Source organism: Oncorhynchus keta, unplaced genomic scaffold, assembly GCF_023373465.1.
Source record: "Oncorhynchus keta strain PuntledgeMale-10-30-2019 unplaced genomic scaffold, Oket_V2 Un_contig_2374_pilon_pilon, whole genome shotgun sequence".
Classification (NCBI taxonomy): Eukaryota; Metazoa; Chordata; class Actinopteri; order Salmoniformes; family Salmonidae; genus Oncorhynchus; species Oncorhynchus keta.
In genome coordinates, this window is record NW_026283555.1 from 68,948 (window position 1) to 92,435 (window position 23,488).

General features: G+C 40.3%; 2 protein-coding genes across 2 annotated transcripts; both read left to right on the plus strand.

Annotated features, from left to right (window-relative positions):
* Positions 1-7,130: 7,130 nt before the first annotated feature.
* Positions 7,131-8,646, plus strand: LOC127921829 (zinc finger protein 180-like). The gene is made up of 2 exons (XM_052505422.1): positions 7,131-7,141; positions 7,431-8,646. The coding sequence occupies exons 1-2, from the start codon at positions 7,131-7,133 to the stop codon at positions 8,353-8,355; spliced, it is 936 nt and encodes a 311-aa protein (XP_052361382.1). The 3' UTR covers positions 8,356-8,646.
* Positions 8,647-13,537: 4,891 nt separating this feature from the next.
* On the plus strand, positions 13,538-20,136 carry LOC127921828 (zinc finger protein 22-like). The gene is made up of 2 exons (XM_052505421.1): positions 13,538-13,677; positions 19,727-20,136. The coding sequence occupies exons 1-2, from the start codon at positions 13,644-13,646 to the stop codon at positions 20,062-20,064; spliced, it is 372 nt and encodes a 123-aa protein (XP_052361381.1). The 5' UTR covers positions 13,538-13,643; the 3' UTR covers positions 20,065-20,136.
* The last annotated feature ends 3,352 nt before the right edge of the window (positions 20,137-23,488 follow it).

Consider the following 23,488-nt stretch of genomic DNA (forward strand, 5'->3'; position numbering starts at 1 on the left):
AGTCACCTGGAATGCATTTTAATTAACAGGTGTGCCTCGTTAAGTTAATTTGTGGAATTTCTTCCCTTCTTAATGTGTTTGAGCCAATCAGTTGTGTTGTGACAAGGTAGGGGTGGTATACCGGACAAGGTAGGGGTGGTATACCGGACACAGCCCTATTTTGTAAACGACCAAGCCCATATTATGGCAAGAACAGCTCAAATAAGCAAAGAGAAACGACAGTCCATCGTTACTTTAAGACATGAAGGTCAGTCAATCCGGAAAACTTCAAAACTTTGAAAGTTTCTTCAAGTGCCGTCGCAAAACCATCAAGCGCTATGATGAAACTGGCTCTCATGAGGACCGCCACAGGAAAGGAAGACCCAGAGTTACCTCTGCTGCAGAGGATAAGTTCATTAGAGTTACTAGCCTCAGAAATGGGCAATTAACTGCACCGCAGATTGCAGCCCAAATAAATGCTTCACAGAGTTCAAGTAACAGACACATCTCAACATCAACTGTTCAGAGGAGATTGTGTGAAATCAGGCCTTAATGGTCGAATTGCTGCAGAGAAACCACTACTAAAGGACACCAATAACAAGAAGAAGAGTCTTACTTGGGCCAAGAAACACGAGCAATGGACATTAGATGGATGGAAATCTGTCCTTTGGTCTGATGAGTTCAAATTTGAGATTTTTGGTTCCGACCGCTGTGTCTTTGTGAGATGCAGAGTAGGTGAATGGATGATCTCCGCATGTGTGGTTCCCACTGTGAAGCATGGAGGCGGTTAACCTCAGTTAGGTGAATGGATGATCTCCGCATGTGTGGTTCCCACTGTGAAGCATGGAGGCGGTTAACCTCAGTTAGGTGAATGGATGATCTCCGCATGTGTGGTTCCCACTGTGAAGCATGGAGGCGGTTAACCTCAGTTAGGTGAATGGATGATCTCCGCATGTGTGGTTCCCACTGTGAAGCATGGAGGCGGTTAACCTCAGTTAGGTGAATGGATGATCTCCGCATGTGTGGTTCCCACTGTGAAGCATGGAGGCGGTTAACCTCAGCTAGGTGAATGGATGATCTCTGCATGTGTGAGAACTCCCCACGGTGGTGAATTAGTGAATAGACACGGAGCTTAATGTGAGTTTCCTTCAGTAGCATCCTGATATTGATCTGATAATGTGTGGTAATATTCGGAATACATTGTGAAAAACAAATACCTTCGCTCACCATTTCTGCCCACGCAGATATACTGCAACTAGATAACTGATATACTACAACTAGATAACAGATATACTACAACTAGATAACAGATATACTGCAACTAGATAACAGATATACTACAACTAGATAACAGATATACTACAACTAAATAACAGATATACTACAACTAGAACTAGATAACAGATATACTGCAACTAGAACTAGATAACAGATATACTACAACTAGAACTAGATAACAGATATACTGCAACTAGAACTAGATAACAGATATACTGCAACTGGATAACAGATATACTGCAACTAGATAACTGATATACTGCAACTAGAACTAGATAACAGATATACTGCAACTAGATAACAGATATACTGCAACTAGATAACTGATATACTGCAACTAGAACTAGATAACTGATATACTGCAACTAGATAACTGATAACTGAACACATCCTTAGAAAACATGAGCTCTTGAGTTGGGAAAATCTTGTGCAATACACCGACGCATGTCTTGTATTCAAGATCCTTAATGGCCTGGCTCCCCCTCCACTCAATATTTTTGTTAAACAGAAAACCCAGACATATGGCAGCAGATCCACAAGGTCTGCCATGAGAGGTGACTGTATAGTTCCCCTAAGGAAAAGCACCTTTAGTAAATCTGCATTCTCTGTGAGAGCTTCCCATGTCTGGAATACACTGCCATCAGACACACATAACCTCACCACATATCACACTTTCACAAAATGCTTGAAGACATGGCTACAGGTCAATCAGATTTGTGAACATGGTCCCTAGCTGTGTGTTGCCGCTTTCCATGTTGTCTGTAGCTTGTGAGGTATGGAAACACTTTGTTGCTTTTATGAATTTTGTCTTGCTGCTTTTTGTTCTATGTTGCTCTGTCTGTATGCTATGTCTTGCTTGTCCTATGTTGCTATGTCTATGGTGCTATTGTCTATATTGTAATTGTTTTTAATAACCTGCCCAGGGACTGCGGTTGAAAATTAGCCGGCTGGCTAAAACCGGCACTTTTACTGAAACGTTGATTAATGTGCACTGTCCCTGTAAAAATAAAATAAACTAAAACTAAACTGATATACTACAACTAGATAACAGATATACTGCAACTAGATAACAGATATACTACAACTAGATAACAGATATACTGCAACTAGATAACAGATATACTGCAACTAGATAACAGATATACTACAACTAGATAACAGATATACTGCAACTAGAACTAGATAACAGATATACTGCAACTAGATAACAGATATACTGCAACTAGATAACAGATATACTGCAACTAGATAACAGATATACTACAACTAGATAACTGATATACTACAACTAGATAACAGATATACTACAACTAGATAACAGATATACTGCAACTAGATAACAGATATACTGCAACTAGATAACAGATATACTGCAACTAGATAACTGATATACTGCAACTAGATAACTGATATACTACAACTAGATAACAGATATACTGCAACTAGAACTAGATAACAGATATACTGCAACTAGAACTAGATAACAGATATACTGCAACTAGAACTAGATAACAGATATACTGCAACTAGAACTAGATAACAGATATACTGCAACTAGAACTAGATAACAGATATACTGCAACTAGAACTAGATAACAGATATACTGCAACTGGATAACAGATATACTGCAACTGGATAACAGATATACTGCAACTAGAACTAGATAACAGATATACTGCAACTAGAACTAGATAACAGATATACTGCAACTGGATAACAGATATACTGCAACTGGATAACAGATATACTGCAACTGGATAACAGATATACTGCAACTGGATAACAGATATACTGCAACTAGATAACAGATATGCTGCAACTAGATAACTGATATACTGCAAATAGAACTAGATAACAGATATACTGCAACTAGATAACAGATATACTGCAACTAGATAACAGATATACTACAACTGGATAACAGATATACTACAACTGGATAACTGATATACTGCAACTAGATAACAGATATACTGCAACTAGATAACAGATATACTGCAACTAGATAACAGATATACTGCAACTAGAACTAGATAACAGATATACTGCAACTGGATAACAGATATACTGCAACTGGATAACAGATATACTGCAACTGGATAACAGATATACTGCAACTAGATAACAGATATACTGCAACTAGATAACAGATATACTGCAACTAGATAACAGATATACTGCAACTAGATAACAGATATACTACAACTAGATAACAGATATACTGCAACTAGAACTAGATAACAGATATACTGCAACTGGATAACAGATATACTGCAACTGGATAACAGATATACTGCAACTGGATAACAGATATACTACAACTGGATAACAGATATACTGCAACTAGATAACAGATATACTGCAACTAGATAACAGATATACTGCAACTAGATAACAGATATACTGCAACTAGATAACAGATATACTACAACTGGATAACAGATATACTGCAACTAGATAACAGATATACTGCAACTAGAACTAGATAACAGATATACTGCAACTGGATAACAGATATACTGCAACTGGATAACAGATATACTGCAATGAGATAACAGATATACTACAACTAGATAACTGATATACTACATCTAGATAACTGATATACTGCAACTAGATAACTGATATACTGCAACTAGAACTAGATAACAGATATACTGCAACTAGAACTAGATAACAGATATACTGCAACTGGATAACAGATATACTGCAACTGGATAACAGATATACTGCAACGAGATAACAGATATACTGCAACTAGATAACAGATATACTGCAACTAGATAACAGATATACTGCAACTAGATAACAGATATACTGCAACTAGATAACTGATATACTGCAACTAGAACTAGATAACAGATATAATGCAACTGGATAACAGATATACTGCAACTGGATAACAGATATACTGCAATGAGATAACAGATATACTACAACTAGATAACTGATATACTACATCTAGATAACTGATATACTGCAACTAGATAACTGATATACTGCAACTAGAACTAGATAACAGATATACTGCAACTGGATAACAGATATACTGCAACGAGATAACAGATATACTGCAACTAGATAACAGATATACTGCAACTAGATAACTGATATACTGCAACTAGAACTAGATAACAGATATACTGCAACTGGATAACAGATATACTGCAACTGGATAACAGATATACTACAACTAGATAACAGATATACTGCAACTAGATAACAGATATACTGCAACTAGAACTAGATAACAGATATACTGCAACTAGATAACAGATATACTGCAACTAGATAACAGATATACTGCAACTGGATAACAGATATACTACAACTGGATAACAGATATACTGCAACTGGATAACAGATATACTGCAACTAGATAACAGATATACTGCAACTAGATAACAGATATACTGCAACTAGAACTAGATAACAGATATACTGCAACTAGATAACAGATATACTGCAACTAGATAACAGATATACTGCAACTGGATAACAGATATACTGCAACTAGATAACAGATATACTGCAACTAGATAACAGATATACTGCAACTAGATAACAGATATACTGCAACTAGATAACAGATATACTGCAACTAGATAACAGATATACTGCAACTAGATAACAGATATACTGCAACTAGAACTAGATAACAGATATACTGCAACTGGATAACAGATATACTGCAACTGGATAACAGATATACTGCAACTGGATAACAGATATACTGCAACTGGATAACAGATATACTGCAATGAGATAACAGATATACTACAACTAGATAACTGATATACTACATCTAGATAACTGATATACTGCAACTAGATAACTGATATACTGCAACTAGAACTAGATAACAGATATACTGCAACTAGAACTAGATAACAGATATACTACAACTGGATAACAGATATACTGCAACTGGATAACAGATATACTGCAACGAGATAACAGATATACTGCAACTAGATAACAGATATACTGCAACTAGATAACAGATATACTGCAACTAGATAACAGATATACTGCAACTAGATAACTGATATACTGCAACTAGAACTAGATAACAGATATACTGCAACTAGATAACAGATATACTGCAACTAGATAACAGATATACTGCAACTAGATAACAGATATACTACAACTAGATAACTGATATACTACAACTAGATAACAGATATACTACAACTAGATAACAGATATACTGCAACTAGATAACAGATATACTGCAACTAGAACTAGATAACAGATATACTGCAACTGGATAACAGATATACTGCAACTGGATAACAGATATACTGCAACTAGATAACAGATATACTGCAACTAGATAACAGATATACTGCAACTAGATAACAGATATACTGCAACTAGATAACAGATATACTGCAACTAGATAACAGATATACTGCAACTGGATAACAGATATACTGCAACTGGATAACAGATATACTGCAACTAGATAACAGATATACTGCAACTAGATAACAGATATACTGCAACTGGATAACAGATATACTGCAACTAGATAACAGATATACTGCAACTAGATAACAGATATACTACAACTAGATAACAGATATACTGCAACTGGATAACAGATATACTGCAACTGGATAACAGATATACTGCAACTGGATAACAGATATACTGCAACTAGATAACAGATATACTGCAACTAGATAACAGATATACTGCAACTAGATAACAGATATACTACAACTAGATAACTGATATACTACAACTAGATAACAGATATACTACAACTAGATAACTGATATACTGCAACTAGATAACAGATATACTGCAACTAGAACTAGATAACAGATATACTGCAACTGGATAACAGATATACTGCAACTAGATAACAGATATACTGCAACTAGATAACAGATATACTGCAACTAGATAACAGATATACTGCTGAAACTAGATAACAGATATACTGCTGAAACTAGATAACAGATATACTGCTGAAACTAGATAACAGATATACTGCTGAAACTAGATAACAGATATACTGCTGAAACTAGATAACAGATATACTGCAACTAGATAACAGATATACTGCAACTAGATAACTGATATACTGCAACGAGATAACAGATATACTGCAACTAGATAACAGATACACTGCAACTAGATAACAGATATACTAGAACTAGATAACTGATATACTACAACTGGATAACAGATATACTGCAACGAGATAACAGATATACTGCAACTAGAACTAGATAACAGATATACTGCAACTAGATAACACATATACTGCAACGAGATAACAGATATACTGCAACTAGATAACAGATAAACTACAACTAGATAACAGATATACTAGAACTAGATAACTGATATACTACAACTGGATAACAGATATACTGCAACTAGAACTAGATAACAGATATACTACAACTGGATTACAGATATACTACAAATACATACCACATCCATAACTAGATAACATCTCTCTCATATATATATATGGATTATTATTATGGATTATTGACTGAAGCGCCAGCTAAACTGAGTTTTTATGGATATAAAGGACATCATCGAACAAAAGGACCATTTGTGATGTATCTGGGACCTTTTGGAGTGCCAACAGAAGAAGATCATCAAAGGCATTTATTCTAACTTTCTGGCACCTGCCAGGTTGAAACATGTTTTTCATGCTTTTGTATGCGGGGCGCTGTCCGCAGATAATCGCACGGTTTGCTTTCGCCGTAAAGCCTTTTTGAAATCTGACACAGCGGCTGGATTAGAAGTTAAGCTTTATTTTGATGTGTTACACTTGTGATTTTATGAAAGTTAAATATTTATAATTCTTCAGTTTGAATTTCGTGCTCTGCAATTTCACCGGATGTTGACCAGGTGGGATGCTACCATCCCACCTGCCCATAGAAAAGTTAAAAGCTTTTTTAAACATGAATTACAGACGTAAATTGTTGTACACAATCATGGGCATCACCTTAAGCTCATATAAACAGTGTATTTCTGCTGTGGGCCTTTAACCATCTGTCTGACTTTGTTGTTCACACAGGAGAGAGACGGGACTATAGTGGATCCTCTGGGGAGCCTCAACAACAGCATGATGCTGACGAGGCAGAGAAGAGTCTCTCCAGATCAGAACACCTCAAGAAACACCAACGGAAACCCACAGGGAAGAACTTCACCGCTGCTCTGACTGTGGGAAGAGTTATTCAAGATCAGATTCACTAAAAGTACACCAGAGAATTCACACAGGAAGACATCACTGCTGCTCTGACTGTGGGAAGAGGTTTACCTCTTCAGCAGACCTCAAAAGACATCAGAGAATACATACAGGAGAGAAACCGAATAGCTGTAATCAATGTGGGAAGAGTTTTAGTGTTACAAGCAGCCTGAAAGCACACCACAAAACACACACCAGAGAGAAATCGTATAGTTGTGATCAATGTGGGAAGAGTTTTGTTACATCTAGCATTCTGACTACACACCAGAGAACACACACAGGAGAGAAACCTTATAGCTGTGATCGGTGTGGGAAGAGTTTTACTACATCTAACCAACTGACTATACACCAGAGAATACACACAGGAGAGAAACCTTACCACTGCTCTGACTGTGGAAGGAGTTTTGTTTCTTCCCAATATTTAAAATCACACAAGAGAACACACACAATAGGGAAACCTTACCACTGCTCTGACTGTGGAAAATGTTTTGTTTCTTCACAATATTTAAAATCACACCAGAAAACACACACAGGTGAGAAGCCTTATAGCTGTGATCAATGTGGGAAGAGATTTAGTCACTCAAGCAACCTGATGGTACATTTGAGAACGCACACTGGAGAGAAACCTTATAGCTGTGATCAATGTGGGAAGAGTTTTACTTCATTTAGCCAGCTGACTATACACCAGAGAATACACACAGGAGAGAAACCTTACCACTGCTCTGACTGTGGAAAGAGTTTTGTTTCGTCCCAAAATTTAAAATCACACGAGAAAACACACACAGGAGAAAAGCCTTATAGCTGTGATCAATGTGGGAGGAGTTTTACTCACTCAAGGAACATGATATCACACCAAAGAACACACACAGGATAGAAATCTTGTGGCTGTAATCAATGCAAGTTCGAATCCCCGAGCTGACATGGTACAAATCTGTCGTTCTGCCCCTGAACAAGGCAGTTAACCCACTGTTCCTAGGCCGTCATTGAAAATAAGAATTAGTTCATAACTGGCTTGCCTGGTTAAATAAAGGTGAAATTAAGTACATATTTGGGAAGATGTTTACTCAGGCAAATATCCTGATAGCCCACCAGAGAACACACAGAGAAACCTCATAGCTGTGATCAATGTGGCAAGAATTACGCTGGTAAAGAGCTCTGATTAAACATCAGAAAGTACATACATGAAGGACTTGTTTCATGATATCAATGAAATGATGTCACAATGTAGAATGCTTTAACATTGTAGTAGGAGTGTTCTAATGATGTCATAATGTAGAATGCTTTAACATTGGTAGGAGTGTTCTAATGATGTCATAATGTATAATGCTTTAACATTGTAGTAGGAGTGTTCTAATGATGTCATAATGTAGAATGCTTTAACATAGTAGAAGGAGTATTTTAATCATTTCAGCATGATATGGATATTAGAAAACTACAGGCTCTGAATTGAAAGAGTAGTATTTATATGATTAACATTAACACAAATAAAGTGTTGCGTTTCACTTCCCGAGTTGGTGACCTACTTGAATCAAACTGCAACACTCCAAAAATGTAGCGAGCTGTTTTCTACAAGTTGTCCTCTAACCAGGGATTACCTTTATTTAACCAGGCAAGTCAGTTAAGAACACATTCTTATTTTCAATGACGGCCTGGGAACAGTGGGTTAACTGCCTGTTCAGGGGCAGAACGACAGATTTGTACCTTGTCAGCTCGGGGGTTTTGAACTCGCAACTTTCCGGTTACTAGTCCAACGCTCTAACCACTATGGCCGCCCCGATGGATTTACACCTTATTCCCACATTCCGTGTGTTTTTTAGCTGTTTTAACAGGACGTGAAACCTCATCTCTCCCCTCTCGCCCAATTGATTTCAACGTGATATCGATATGAGTAATGACGATTAAGTGCATCCCTCCAACATGTAGCTGACTGTTTTGTGCAGGTTGTCGTCTAACCAGTGAGGTGAAATATATCTCCCATTTCCATGTGTTTGTTTAAGTTGTGTTAGTTTCAACAGCACCTACAACCTAATTTCCCCCTAATTGATATCAGTGATGTATTTGCAACTTGTCAAAACGACAGCGTTGTTGGTACTTGTGCAGTTCATAAGGTGCTCGTTTAAAAAAATACAAGAGATGTGATTAACATGTGGAACACGTTTGTTTCGATAGTAAATATTATGTTTAGGTTTTCAATGTATCACAAACTGTTTCTGCATATTGGTTATTATTTTTACACGTTAAAATTGTTTTGACATCGGCTATCCCACCTGTCAAAATGTTGTTGAAAAGACGTTGAAAATAAGACTATTATGTCCAATACATTAACAGAGTATATTCGGTTTTTATATTTCATAATATTTCAAAGTAATGTAACATTTAGTAATCACAATTTATGCGACTAACTGAATTTTATTGGTACAATTATATTGTTTACTAACAATGTAGTAAAACTAGCTTCTATTTCTGGTTGGATATTACATCATATTCTTACTATTTTAATCAATGTCTTTTCCTTAGAATGATCATTAGTCTCAGTTTTATTGTTATTCTTTAGTTTTTCTATGCTCTTATGTTTGTTGTGTTGTAAATATTTCAGTTTTTATTTTCATAGTGTTTTTATTACGCATTGTGTTGCATCCATGTCTGAAATGTTCTGTATAAATAAAGCTGGATTTGATTTGAACATATTGCAAAACAAATTAACCCAATGGCCGACCAATCAACAAATATGTGCAAAATCAACACATCTTGGTCCATTTTAGTACAATAAACCATATCAATTCAGTATATCTTCCACCGTGTCAAAATAGTATATAACTTTAGTATCAGCTAGTATCAGCTTTCAACCAATCCAGTACATTTATGTTGAAAATTATTTATTTTTTAATCAACAATACGTCAAAGGATTCAACTCCTGAAAACTGAAACAAAATGGAACAAACAGATCAATCCCACTTTTCCAGCCTGCTGAAGGCGTGGTGGAGAGGTGAACACCACCCCTGGTTCTACCAGGGGCTTGAAGTGGTCTCCCACAGATTTAACAATAAAGTGTTCTAACAGAATGTAAACGATCTTCACCACCACAGGAGTCGCTAGAGCACAATGGGACAAGGATATCCCAACCGGCCAAACCCCTCCCTAACCCGGACGACGCTTTGTGTGTCGCCTCGTGGGTCCCCGGTCGCGTCCGGCTGTGGCACAGCCGGGTATCGAACCAAGATCTGTAGTTAGCTGAGCAGTCTGAGGTCGAAACAACAGGTGCGGTAGAGAGAGGGTCGAAACAGCAGGTCTGGGACAAGGTAGCACGTTTGGTGAACAGTTCAGGGTTGCATAGCCGCAGCCAGAACAGTTACAATTGGAGCAGCAGCACAACCAGGTGGACTGGGGACTGCAAGGAGTCATCAGGCCAAGTAGTCCTGAGGCATGGTCCTAGGGCTCAGGTCCCCAGAGAGAGAGGGAAAATTAGGAGGAAGCCTTAAGTTCACACAGGACACCAGATAACATGGGAGAATTGTGTGACCTCTCACCTCTCTGGCTGTAGAAGTGTTCTTCCTAACCAGTCCCTCAACAAATGAATGTGCCTGAGGGGAAATTAACTTCATACAGCCAAAGGGGTGAGAAATTACACCAATATCAGTGGACAATTTGTACTAATGTAAATAAACATGGATGATGGAACATATTACCTTTTGCTTATGTGATGAACCATTAAGGGAACATAAATATTTAACATCTTTGACCTCTCACCTCTCTGGCTGTAGAAGTGTTCTTCCTAACCAGTCCCTCAACAAATGAATGTGCCAAATACAGCCAAACTGGTGAGAAATTACACCAATATCAGTGGACAATTTGTACTAATGTAAATAAACATGGATGATGGAACATATTACCTTTTGCTTACGTGATGAACCGCTAAGGGGACATAAATTTACCATCTTTGACCTCTCACTCTCTGGCTGTAGAAGTGTTCTTCCTAACCAGTCCCTCAACAGCTCTCTGACTGAGCTCCACCCTCACTGGGTCTTCAGAGGAGAGGAAGGCTGAGGAGGGATGGAAGGATGAATGGATCAATCAGTCAACAAGTCAGTAATATAAAGAGAGTGTTGATCATCTCCCACCCATGGAGAGACTTTATACTGTATCCAGGGTTGGGTAGGTTACTTTCTAAATGTAATCTGTTAGTTACTAGTTACCTGTCTAAAAGTGTCATCAGTAACATAACTGTTGGATTCCCCAAACTCACTAATGTAATCTGATTACTTTCTAAATGTAATCTGTTGGTTACTAGTTACCTGTCTAAAAGTGTCATCAGTAACATAACTGTTGGATTCCCCAAACTCACTAATGTAATCTGATTACTTTTAGATTCCTTTCTCCTCAAGAGGTTCAACTTAGTACCACAGTCATAATATCTATAACCTTAACCACACTGCTAACCCTAATGGCTAACTGCTAACCCTAATGGCTAACTGCTAACCCTAATGCCTACCTTGTCCCAGACCTTACCTTATATTCATCATTGTGCTTTTGTAATTACAAGTGTTCCTATAATGTACAGATATTATAAAATTCCTTTCAGGATGGAAGGTAGAATGGATCAATCAGTCAACAAGTCCGTTATATAAAGAGAGCGTTGATCAGTTTAAATGTTCATTCATTGAAATTCGGTAACAACCTTTGGATTACCCAAACTCAGTAACGTAATCGGATTACTTTCAGATGACTTTCCCTTAAGAGGCACAGGCTAGTAACACAGTCATAAAATCTGATTTAACTTTACGCATACTGCTAACCCTAATGCCTAACCCCCAACCTTAACCATACTGCTAACCCTAACCCTAATGCCCTAACCCCAACCTTAAATTACCCTAACCTTAACCATACTGCTAACCCTAATGCCTAATCTTAACCATACTGCTAACCCTAATACCAAACCTTACATTTTTGTTTTCATGATATTTTAAAATATAGCACATTTTGACTGCAGCGTTTACATCTAGCGGAAATCGATCAGTTCTGCAGGGCTTTATATATAACCGACAATAAATAAATATATATAAATATAAATATAAATAGATAGATAGATAGATAGATAGATAGATAGATAGATAGATAGATAGATAGATAGATTATCCAACAAAAGTGTCATACTTCTCGTGCTTCGCAGAGCAGCGCTGTTGTCAAGAAAGTTGTCAAGGAATTGAGTTTGTGAGGTTGTGTCCCCGCCCTCGCCTGCCTTAAACCAATCATGTCAATGCAGAGCTATACATACAATGCCCTCTCCGCATTGATACAAAATCCTAAGAAGCACACAGCAATGCGGAATGGAGCTCAATTTGGCCTCTGCATGCCTCCGGAGACTTCACTTCCTTGACTAATTTCTTCCTGCGCTTTAGCATTTTGTCTGAAAATAAAATAGACTAATATACTAAATAGACTAAAATAAAATAAATTTTTACTCAACTGCGTTACCCACTCCAGTCAGCAGATGGCGGTCTGGGAATTTAAGGCGATGCTGCTGGTGTGACGTATAATGAAGTGGACGGAACTCTTCTTTCAACAGCAGCAACAGTTAGTCAGACACCTCGGTAGCTTGATAGACAAAATAGACGAACCAATAAAGCTCTTTAGACGCTTTCGTGTATATTAGCCACTGTGTTTTAAACACACGCATATCGTCTAGTTAGTTATCCAATTAAATTTGATCCAATTTAATTTCATATTTACGGTGTTGTTTTTGTTCAAGCTTGGTCAGCTAGCAGGCTGGTTAAGTTAGCATTAGCCTACCTAGCTAACATCTCCGACGATGAGTTCACTAAGCTTCTCTCCTTCTAAAGAAGAGGTCTGCTGGACGGAGAAAGAGGGTCTGTGGCTGAACATTGTCGTGAAAGAGGAGAAGGAAGAAGAGGATGTCACAATACAAAAACAAGTAGCGGTTGATAAAGACGTTTCAGTGAAAGAAGAGGAGGATGTTACAGTAAAAGAAGAGGAGGAAGAGAAAGAGGAGGATGCAGTTTTTTTGGAGTGAAAGAGGAGGAGGGGAGATGGCTGTCACATCGAAAAAGGAGGAAGAAGAAGAGGAGGACACTGGATATCTGGGCCCGGTTTCTCAAACGCATCTTTAAAGCGTCCAATGGTTCTAACGGTGAACTTAGCAGTAAGATGCTTCTGAGAAACCGTTCCTCGATTTACACTAGTAAGTACTGTCTTATAAACAGAGCCACAAACTCTGCAATTGTTGAACTGATGTTTGGTGTTAAAGGGGATATCTGCAATTACAACATCCATATTTGGACTTTTCAATTATTTATTTATAGCCATTGGTTCTTGAAGAATATAACACATGCCTCATGAGCTGAGTTCAACTGTTGTACCCCATCAGAACCCTAAATAAGCTTTTACTATAATGTTTATAAACAATGTAAATCAACACTGAATAGCTTCAACATGGTTAAAACTATAATGTTGATATAATGGATGGTCAGTCCTTGCATCCATAGGTCTGTCTATGAATTTGAGTAGTTACGTTTCTCCAGCCCCATCCATCATCTCATTAACAAAACAGTGGTGGAATTACGTTACGGTGGAGCTTATGTTTTGGTTTCTGATGGTAATACAGTTGACATTTGAGGCATTTATAAGTTATATTCTTCAAGAATGATATAGTAAATGTGTATTTCTATAACTGCCAGTGTAGATTTCCTGTGGGGGTCAAATTGTCTAGGATATATAGTATATAGTATATTCTAGAAGGTTCATTTATTCTAGAATTCATCCATGATGTCATAATGATAGTTTAACCAGGTTCCTAGGATATATAGTATATTCTAGAATTCATCCATGATGTCATAATGATAGTTTAACCAGGTTCCTAGGATATATAGTATATTCTAGAATTCATCCATGATGTCATAATGATAGTTTAACCAGGTTCCTAGGATATAGTATATTCTATAATTCATCCATGATGCCATAATGATAGTTTAAACAGGTTCCTATGAAATATAGCATAATTTATAACTGCCAGTGTAGATTTCCTGTGGGGGTCAAGTTGTTACAGCTGTTAAGTCAAATTGTATAATATTCTGGCAATTTTTCCCCACTTTTTTATAGGCCTGTAGTCGGCTGGCCGATTCTTTGGTCGATAGGCTGTTTTGTTGACTAATATTTTTTGGTCAAGCAGTTGCAAATACACTACATATACAAATGTGTTCACACTTCAAATTAGTGGATTCAGCTATTTCAGCCACACCCGTTGCTGACTGGTGTATAAAATTGAGCACACCGCCATGCAATCTCCATAGACAAACATTGGCAGTAGAATGACCTTACTGAAGAGCTCAGTGACTTTAAAACGTGGCACCGTCATAGGATGCCACCTTTCCAACAAGTCAGTTTTGTCAAATTTCTGCCCTGCTAGAGCTTCCCTGGTCCACTGTAAGTGTTTTTATTGTGAAGTGGAAACGTCTAAGAGCAACAACGGATCAGCTGCAAAGTGGTAGGCCACACAAGCTCACAGAACGGGAAGGCCGAGTGCTGAAGCGTGTTCCAAACTGCCTCGGACGGCCGGACAGCCGCACACGAGCCCCGAGATCACCACGCGCAATGCCACGCATCGGCCTAAGTGGTGTAAAGGTTTCCGCCATTGGACTCTGGAGCATCGGACTGCCAGGTGATTCTGGAGCATCGGACTGCCAGGTAATTCTGGAGCATCGGACTGCCAGGTGATTCTAGAGCATCGGACTGCCAGGTGATTCTGGAGCATCGGACTGCCAGGTGATTCTGGAGCATCGGACTGCCAGGTAATTCTGGAGCATCGGACTGCCAGGTGATTCTAGAGCATCGGACTGCCAGGTGATTCTGGAGCATCGGACTGCCAGGTAATTCTGGAGCATCGGACTGCCAGGTGATTCTGGAGCATCGGACTGCCAGCTGATTCTGGAGCATCGGACTGCCAGGTAATTCTGGAGCATCGGACTGCCAGGTGATTCTGGAGCATCGGACTGCCAGGTGATTCTGGAGCATCGGACTGCCAGCTGGTGAAGTGTGATTCATTCTTGACGGACAAATCTGGTTTTAGCGGGTGCTACCTGCCTGAATGCATAGTTCCAACTGTAAAGTTTGGTGGAAAGAGGAATAATGATCTGGGGCTGTTTTCATGGATCAGGCCCCTTTAGTTCCAGTGAAGGGACATGTTAATGCTACAGCATACAACGACATTCTAGCACATTCTGTGCTTCCAAATCCGTAGCAACAGTTTGACCCTTTCCTGTTTCAGCATGACAATTCCCTTGTGCATAAAGCCAAGTCCAAACAGAAATGGTTTGTCGAGGTACGGTGTGGAAGAGCTTGACTTGCCTGCACACAACTGCATATTAATGCCCATGATTTTGGAATGAGATGTTCGACGAGCAGGTGTCCACATACTGTTGGTCATGTAGTGTCCACATACTGTTGGTCATGTAGTGTCCACATACTGTTGGTCATGTAGTGTCCACATACTGTTGGTCATGTAGTGTCCACATACTGTTGGTCATGTAGTGTCCACATACTGTTGGTCATGTAGTGTCCGCATACTGTTGGTCATGTAGTGTCCTGTTGGTCATGTAGTGTCCACGTACTGTTGGTCATGTAGTGTCCGCATACTGTTGGTCATGTAGTGTCCACGTACTGTTGGCCATGTAGTGTCCTGTTGGTCATGTAGTGTCCTGTTGGTCATGTAGTGTCCGCATACTGTTGGTCATGTAGTGTCCACGTACTGTTGGCCATGTAGTGTCCTGTTGGCCATGTAGTGTCCTGTTGGCCATGTAGTGTCCTGTTGGTCATGTAGTGTCCACGTACTGTTGGTCATGTAGTGTACTGTTGGTCATGTAGTGTACTGTTGGTCATGTAGTGTCATGTAGTGTATTATAATGTTTTGCTACCGTTACATTCCTGTGGTAGTATTGTGTTGGGAGTGTCAGTGTAGGATGTGGGGGTAGAGTCTGGTCAGTGTGGGTGTAGAGTCTGGTCAGTGTGGGTGTAGAGTCTGGTCAGTGTGGGTGTAGAGTCTGGTCAGTGTGTGGGTAGAGTCTGGTCAGTGTGGGTGTAGAGTCTGGTCAGTGTGGGGGTAGAGTCTGGTCAGTGTGGGGGTAGAGTCTGGTCAGTGTGGGGGTAGAGTCTGGTCAGTGTGTGGTCAGTGTGGGGGTAGAGTCTGGTCAGTGTGGGGGTAGAGTCTGGTCAGTGTGGGGGTAGAGTCTGGTGAGTGTGGGGGTAGAGTCTAGTGAGTGTGCGGGTAGAGTCTAGTGAGTGTGCAGGCAGAGTGTAGTGAGTTTGCAGGCAGAGTGTAGTGAGTGTGCTGGTAGAGTGTGGTGAGTGCAGGTAGAGTGTGGTGAGTGTGCAGGTAGGGTGTAGTGAGTGTGCAGGTAGAGTGTAGTGAGTGTGCTGGTAGAGTGTAGTGAGTGTGCAGGTAGAGTGTAGTGAGTGTGCAGGTAGAGTGTAGTAAGTGTGCAGGTAGAGTCAGTGGAGCAGCTGTCCAGCGGTCTTATGGTTTGGGGGTAGAAGCTGTTCAGGAGCCTTTTGGTCCCAGGCTTTGGCACTGGGTGCTGCTTAATGTGCGGTAGCGGAGAGTACTGTCTGTCACTTGGGTGGCTGGAGTCTTTTGACAATTTTGGAGCCTTCCTCTAACACCGCCTGGTATAGAGGTCCTGGATGCAGGAAGCTTGGCCCCAGTGATCACTGGGCCGTACGCAGTACCCTCTGTAGTGCTTAAGTGGTAGGAGTCCGAGAAAGCAGTTGCCATACCAGGGTAGTGATGAAACCATTCAGGATGTCTCTCTCGATGGTGCAGCTGTAAAACCTTGAGGATCTGAGGACCCATGCCAAATCTTTTCAGTCTCCTGAGGAGGAATAGGCTTGTTGTGCCCCTCTTCACGACTGTCTTGGTGTGTTATGTCAATGTGAATGGGGGCGAGTTCGGCCCTCCGTTTCCTGTAGTCCACCATCAGCTCCTTTTGTCTTGCCCATACGTTGGAGGAAGAGGTTGTTATCCTGGCACCACACTGTCAGGTCTCTGACCTCCTCCCTGGCCTGTCTCATCATCATCTGTGATCAGGCCTACCACCGTCTGGTTGTCAGCTTAATGATGGTGGTGGAGTGTTGCGCTGCCATACAGTTGATGGTGAACTTGGAAGTAGAGGATCAGTATGGCAGATTATTATTATTATTTATTTTTTTAAAGAAATGGAGCCGCTCAACATTTACATTACACTCAGTCATCTTGCAGACTCCCATCCAGAGCGACCCACAGCAGCAACCAGGGTCAAGCGCCCCCCGCCCAAGGGAACGTCGACAGATCTCTCACCAAGCTCCTGTTGGCCACCGGCCCAAATCTCTCAACTGCCAGGTCACAAACCATCCAAGACGGATGGATCCCAGAGAGCCCCTCGTCCCCGGGGTCCTTAGCTTAGTGATGAGCTTTGAGGGCACTATGGTGTTGAACGCTGAGCTGTAGTCTATGAATAGAGAGAGAGATCCCAGAGAGCCCCTCGTCCCCGGGGTCCTTAGCTTAGTGATGAGCTTTGAGGACACTATGGTGTTGGCGACGTGAGCTGTAGTCGATGAATAGAGAGATCCCAGGAAACCCTCGTCCCCGGGGTCCTTAGCTTAGTGATGAGCTTTGAGGGCACTATGGTGTTGAGAACGCTGAGCTGTGAATCGATGAATAGCATTCTCACGTAGGTGTTCCTTTGTCCAGTGGAAAGGGCAGTCGTGGAGTGCAATAGAGAATGCAATCATATTAGTCTTGTTGAAGGCGGAGATACAGTAAGGTGGGTCTAAGGGTTTCTGGATAATGGTGTTGGTGTGAGCCACTGACCAGCCTTTCAAAGCACTTCATGGCTACCGTGTGAATGCTACGGGGGGCAGTAGTCATTGAAACCAGTTACCTTGGCGTTCTTGTGCACAGGGATTATGGTGGTTTAAACATGTAGGTATTACAGACTGGGTCAGGATGCGGCGGAGGCAGCAGCAGAAGCAGGAAACAGGAAACAGCCCTATTAGGATGGGATTAGTTTTACTGGGGTGGCAGCATTAGGAATGTCTAGTTTGAGAAACAGGAAACAGCCCATGGGATGGGATTAGTTTTACTGTCAGGTACATTAGAAATGTCTAGTTTGAGAAACAGGAAACAGTAAACAGTTTGAGAAATGTCTAGTTTGAGGAAACAGCCCTATTAGGATGGGATTAGTTTTACTGGGGTGGGCAGGTACATTAGGAATGTCTAGTTTGAGAAACAGGAAACAGCCATATTAGGATGGGATTAGTTTTTACTGGGGTGGGCAGGTACATTAGAAATCTAGTTTGAGAAACAGGAAACAGCCCTATCAGGATGGGATTAGTTTTACTGGGGTGGGCAGGTACATTAGGAATGTCTAGTTTGAGAAACAGGAAACAGCCTATTAGGATGGGATTAGTTTTACTGGGTGGGCAGGTACATTAGGAATGTCTAGTTTGCCTTACTGGGGTGGGCAGGTACATTAGGAATGTCTAGTTTGAGAAACAGAGGAAAAAATTGGGATGGGATTAGTTTTACTGGGGTGGGCAGGTACATTAGGAATGTCTAGTTTTAGAAACAGAAACAGCCCTATTAGGATGGGATTAGTTTTACTGGGGTGAGCAGGTACATTAGGAATGTCTAGTTTGAGAAACAGGAAACAGCCTATTAGGATGGGATTAGTTTTACTTGGGCAGGTACATTAGAAATGTCTAGTTTGAGAAACAGATGCCTCACCTCCAGCTTGCCCGAGAAGAAAGAAAAAAAACGAAGAAGAAGAAAATTCTTTAAAAAATATATTTTACCTTTATTTAACCAGGCAAGTCAGTTAAGAACAAATTCTTATTTTCAATGACGGCCTAAGAACAGTGGGTTAACTGCCTGTTCAGGGGCAGAAACGACAGATTTGTACCTTGTCAGCTCGGGGGATATGAACTTGCAGCCTTTGGGGTCACTAGTACAAAGCTCTAACCACTACTGGCTACCCTGCCTCCTCTAACCACTAGGCTACCTGACCCCCCCTCCCTCTAACCAATAGGCTACCTGACCCCCCCTCTAACCACTAGGCTACCCTGCCGCCCCTTCTGTCTTAAGACAATTGTTAAACAAGTTTGGACACAACATCATGTGCATCACTTTTTAGTTAAAATAACCAGTGGATTACTGCTGTTGTGGGCCTTTAACCATCTGTCTGACCTTGTTGTTCACACAGGAGAGAGACGGGACCTTTGTGGATCCTCTGGGGAGCCTCAACAACAGCATGATGCTGAAGAGACAGAGGAGAGTCTCTCCACATTAGAACACCTCAAACACCAGCAGAGACCCAGAGGGAAGAAACTTCACCACTGCTCTGACTGTGGGAAGAGATTCCCCTCTTCAGCTGACCTTAAAAGACATCTGCGAATCCACACAGGAGAGAAACCTAATAGCTGTGATCAATGTGGGAAGAGTTTTAGTGTTACAAGCAGCCTGAAAGCACACCAGAAAACACACACAGGAGAGAAACCTTATAGCTGTGATCAATGTGGGAAGAGATTTTGTGACATCTAGCAGTCTGACTATACACCAGAGAATACACACTGGTGAGAAACCTTATAGCTGTGATCGATGTGGGAAGAGTTTTAATGTTCCAAGCAGCCTGAAAAAACACATCAGAGAACACACACAGGAGATAGACCTTACAGCTGTGGTCAATGTGGGAAAGGGTTTTACTTCATCCCGAGCCAGCTGACTATTCACGAGAAACACACACAGGAGAGAAACCTTATGGCTGTGGTCAATGTGAGAAAGGGTTTACTCATTCAAGCAACCTGATGGTACATTTGAGGGAACGCACACTGGAGAGAAACCTTATAGCTGTGATCAATGTGGCAAGGATTTTGATACATCTAGCTGTCTGACTATGCACCAGAGAACACACACAGGAGAGAAACCTTTTAGCTGTGATCAATGTGGGAAGAGTTTCACTCAGGCAAATATCCTGATAGCACACCGGAGAACACACACAGGAGAGAAACCTCATAGCTGTGATCAGCTGTGGGAAGAGTTACTCTGGTAAAAGATCTCTTATTAAACATCAGAAAGTACATACATGAAGGACTTGTTTCATGATATCAATGAAAATGATGTCACAATGTAGAATGTTTTAACATTGTGTGGGAGTATTTTAATGATGTGCAATGTAGAATGTTTTAACATTGTAGTAGGAGTATTCTGATGATGTCATAATGTAGAACCCTAAATGTTTGTCTCCTGTTCTATTGATTTCAGCATGATGTGGATATTTAGCCTCATCAGGGGGAAATCGGCTCTGAAATGAAAGAGTCCTATTTATGTGATTAACAAAAGAAAGTGTTGTGTTGGACTTATCTCTGTCGGTGACCCACTGAATCAAACTGTACACATTATTCCCAGATTCCTTGTGGTTTTTGAGCTGTTAGTTTTAACAGGAAGTGCAACCTCATCTCCTCCTCTCGGCACAATTGATTTCAACGTGATATTTATATGGTGATGACAAATAAGTGTTGCGTTCCTTTGTTTAGCGACCCCTAAATTTAAATGCATCACTCCAAAATGTAGCTGACTGTCTTCTGCAGGTTGTCCTCTAACCAGGAGGTAAAAGATATCTCCCATTTCCATGTGTTTTTTTAGTTGTGTTAGCATTAATAGCATTTACAGCCTGATTTCCCCTAATAGATATATCAGTGATTTATTGCCTCTTGTTGTTTCTGGAAATTGGTTATGCCTCAAACCTAACCTTAAATAAAACCTAACATTAACCATACTGCTAACCCTAATGCCTAAACCTAACCTCAAATAACCTAACATTAACCATACTGTTTACCCTAATGCCTAAACCTAACCTTTAAATAATCCTAACATTAACCATACTGCTAACCCTAACCGTACTACTAACCTAACATTAACCATACTGCTAACCCTAACATTACATTTGTTTTCATTTTTACAATATCGCACATTTTGACTCCAGCTGGTCCGTCTAGTGGTCCGTCTAGTGGAAATCTGTCAGTTCTGTCGACAGGACGAGACTCGTGACAATAAACATCAACCTGCTTAGAGGCATCAGAAGAAGACAGACGTAATATTACCAATTGTAACATCTATTGCAGGATAATGTTAGTATCGACATAGCTGGACATAAATTTTTGTTTTGTTTAACTATGAATTTTATTTAGGCTTCTTCTAAACCATCGCTTTTCTACTACAGATAATAAAACGATTCCTTCCGGTTACTAGTCCAACGCTCTAACCACTAGGCTACCCTGCCGCCTCTACACTAACCATTAAGCTACCCTGCCGCCTCTACACTCTAACCATTTACCCTGGCCTCTACACTCTAACCACTAGGCTACCCTAACGCCCCGTTATAACTTTAGGCCTAAAGATAAAAATTTTCTGTCACATTTTACAGTCTTCAGGAATAAGACTTTTGAACTATGAAGTATAAATGTGTTTAACCTGGAGCATAACCCTAAAACTAAGCACTTATGAGCCTACTCTGTCGTTTATGATTTTGTTTGTCATGGAGGACTGATTGGGCTACATTTTCTGGTTGATAAAGAAATGCTGCTCTCTGAAAGGCAGGTGCTATTTGCAGGGACGCAGCTTTAACTGGAGCCGGGGTCGTCCCCCCCCCCACACACATTCTGAAATTTCACTTTTACCTAGTTATATCATTGCAATGTGATACAAAACGGACAGAGGTGTGCTTTAGGACCATGCGGACGGTTCAGAGCGGTCTTCTTTTGGAGTTTTCAACTGGCTGGGTTGAGCACCACAGAGCAGACAGACAGGCTGTGTGAAAAAGGAAAGCTAATTATGAATAAACCATTTAAATAGACTCACATTCACTGAACATTTAGTGTAGCAGTTAGCAGTGTTATTATTATTATTATGTTTATTACCTTTTGTTTAACCAGGCAAGTCCAGTTTAAGAACAACTTCTTATTTACAATGACGGTCTACTCCGTAAACCCGGAGCGACGCCGAATTGTGCACCGCCATATAGGTAATCGAGGTCGTGACTACAACTACATTATTACGTCTTTAAAAAGCTACACTGTGTTGCTACATTGTGGTGTGATAAAAACTTCCTACCCTATCACTTTCCTGAAAATAAAATATGAATTCTCCAACTGCGTTTACCCCACCAGTCAGCAGATGGCGATTCTGAAGCAGAGCGTGCTGCTGGTGTGACGTATAATGTAGTGGACGAACGCTTTCTTTCAACAGCAACAACAGTTTGTGAGACACCTCGGTAGCTTGATAGACGAAATGGACGAACCAATAAGCTCTAGGCGCTTTTAGTGTATATTAGCCACTGTATTTTAAACACACTTCTGTCGTCTTGTTAGTTATCCACTTTAATGTCATATTTGCGGTGTTGTGAAGTCAGTCAGCTGGTTAAGTTAGCATAACTAGCTAACATCTCAACATGGTTCACTAAACTACTCTCACTCTGATAAGAAGGAGGTCTACGGACGGATGAAGAAGGTCTCATGAAGGAAAGGAGGCTGTTACAATAAAAACAAGTAGGGGGTGAGGCTGTTACGGTGAAAGAAAGAAGAAGAAAGACGTTTCAGTGAGAAAGAAAGGAAAGATGCGTTCAGAGTGAAAAGGAGGATCGTAAAGAAGAGGAGGAAGATAAAGGAGATGACTCGCGTCGAAAGGAGGAGGAAGAAGGGAAAACTGGATATCTGGGCCCGGATTCCCAAACGCATCTTAAGGCATCCAATGGTTCTAATGATGAATTTAGCCGTAAGATGGTTTTGAGAAACCGTTCCCTGATTAACACTAGTAAGTACTGTCTTAAATACAGAGGTGCAAACTCTGCAGTTGTTGAACTGATGTTTGGTGTTAAAGCGGAAATCTGCAAATGCTACATTTATATTATTAATTTTAAATTAGTAATTTATAGGCATTGATTCTTGAAGAATATAACACATGCCTCATG

Bases quoted from the DNA above. Each gene is read 5' to 3' on its own strand.
- LOC127921828 (XM_052505421.1), top strand. From the start codon at position 13,644: ATGCTTCTGAGAAACCGTTCCTCGATTTACACTA. The intron at 13,678-19,726 runs GTAAGTACTGTC...TTGTTCACACAG, and splicing joins CCGTTCCTCGATTTACACTA to GAGAGAGACGGGACCTTTGT.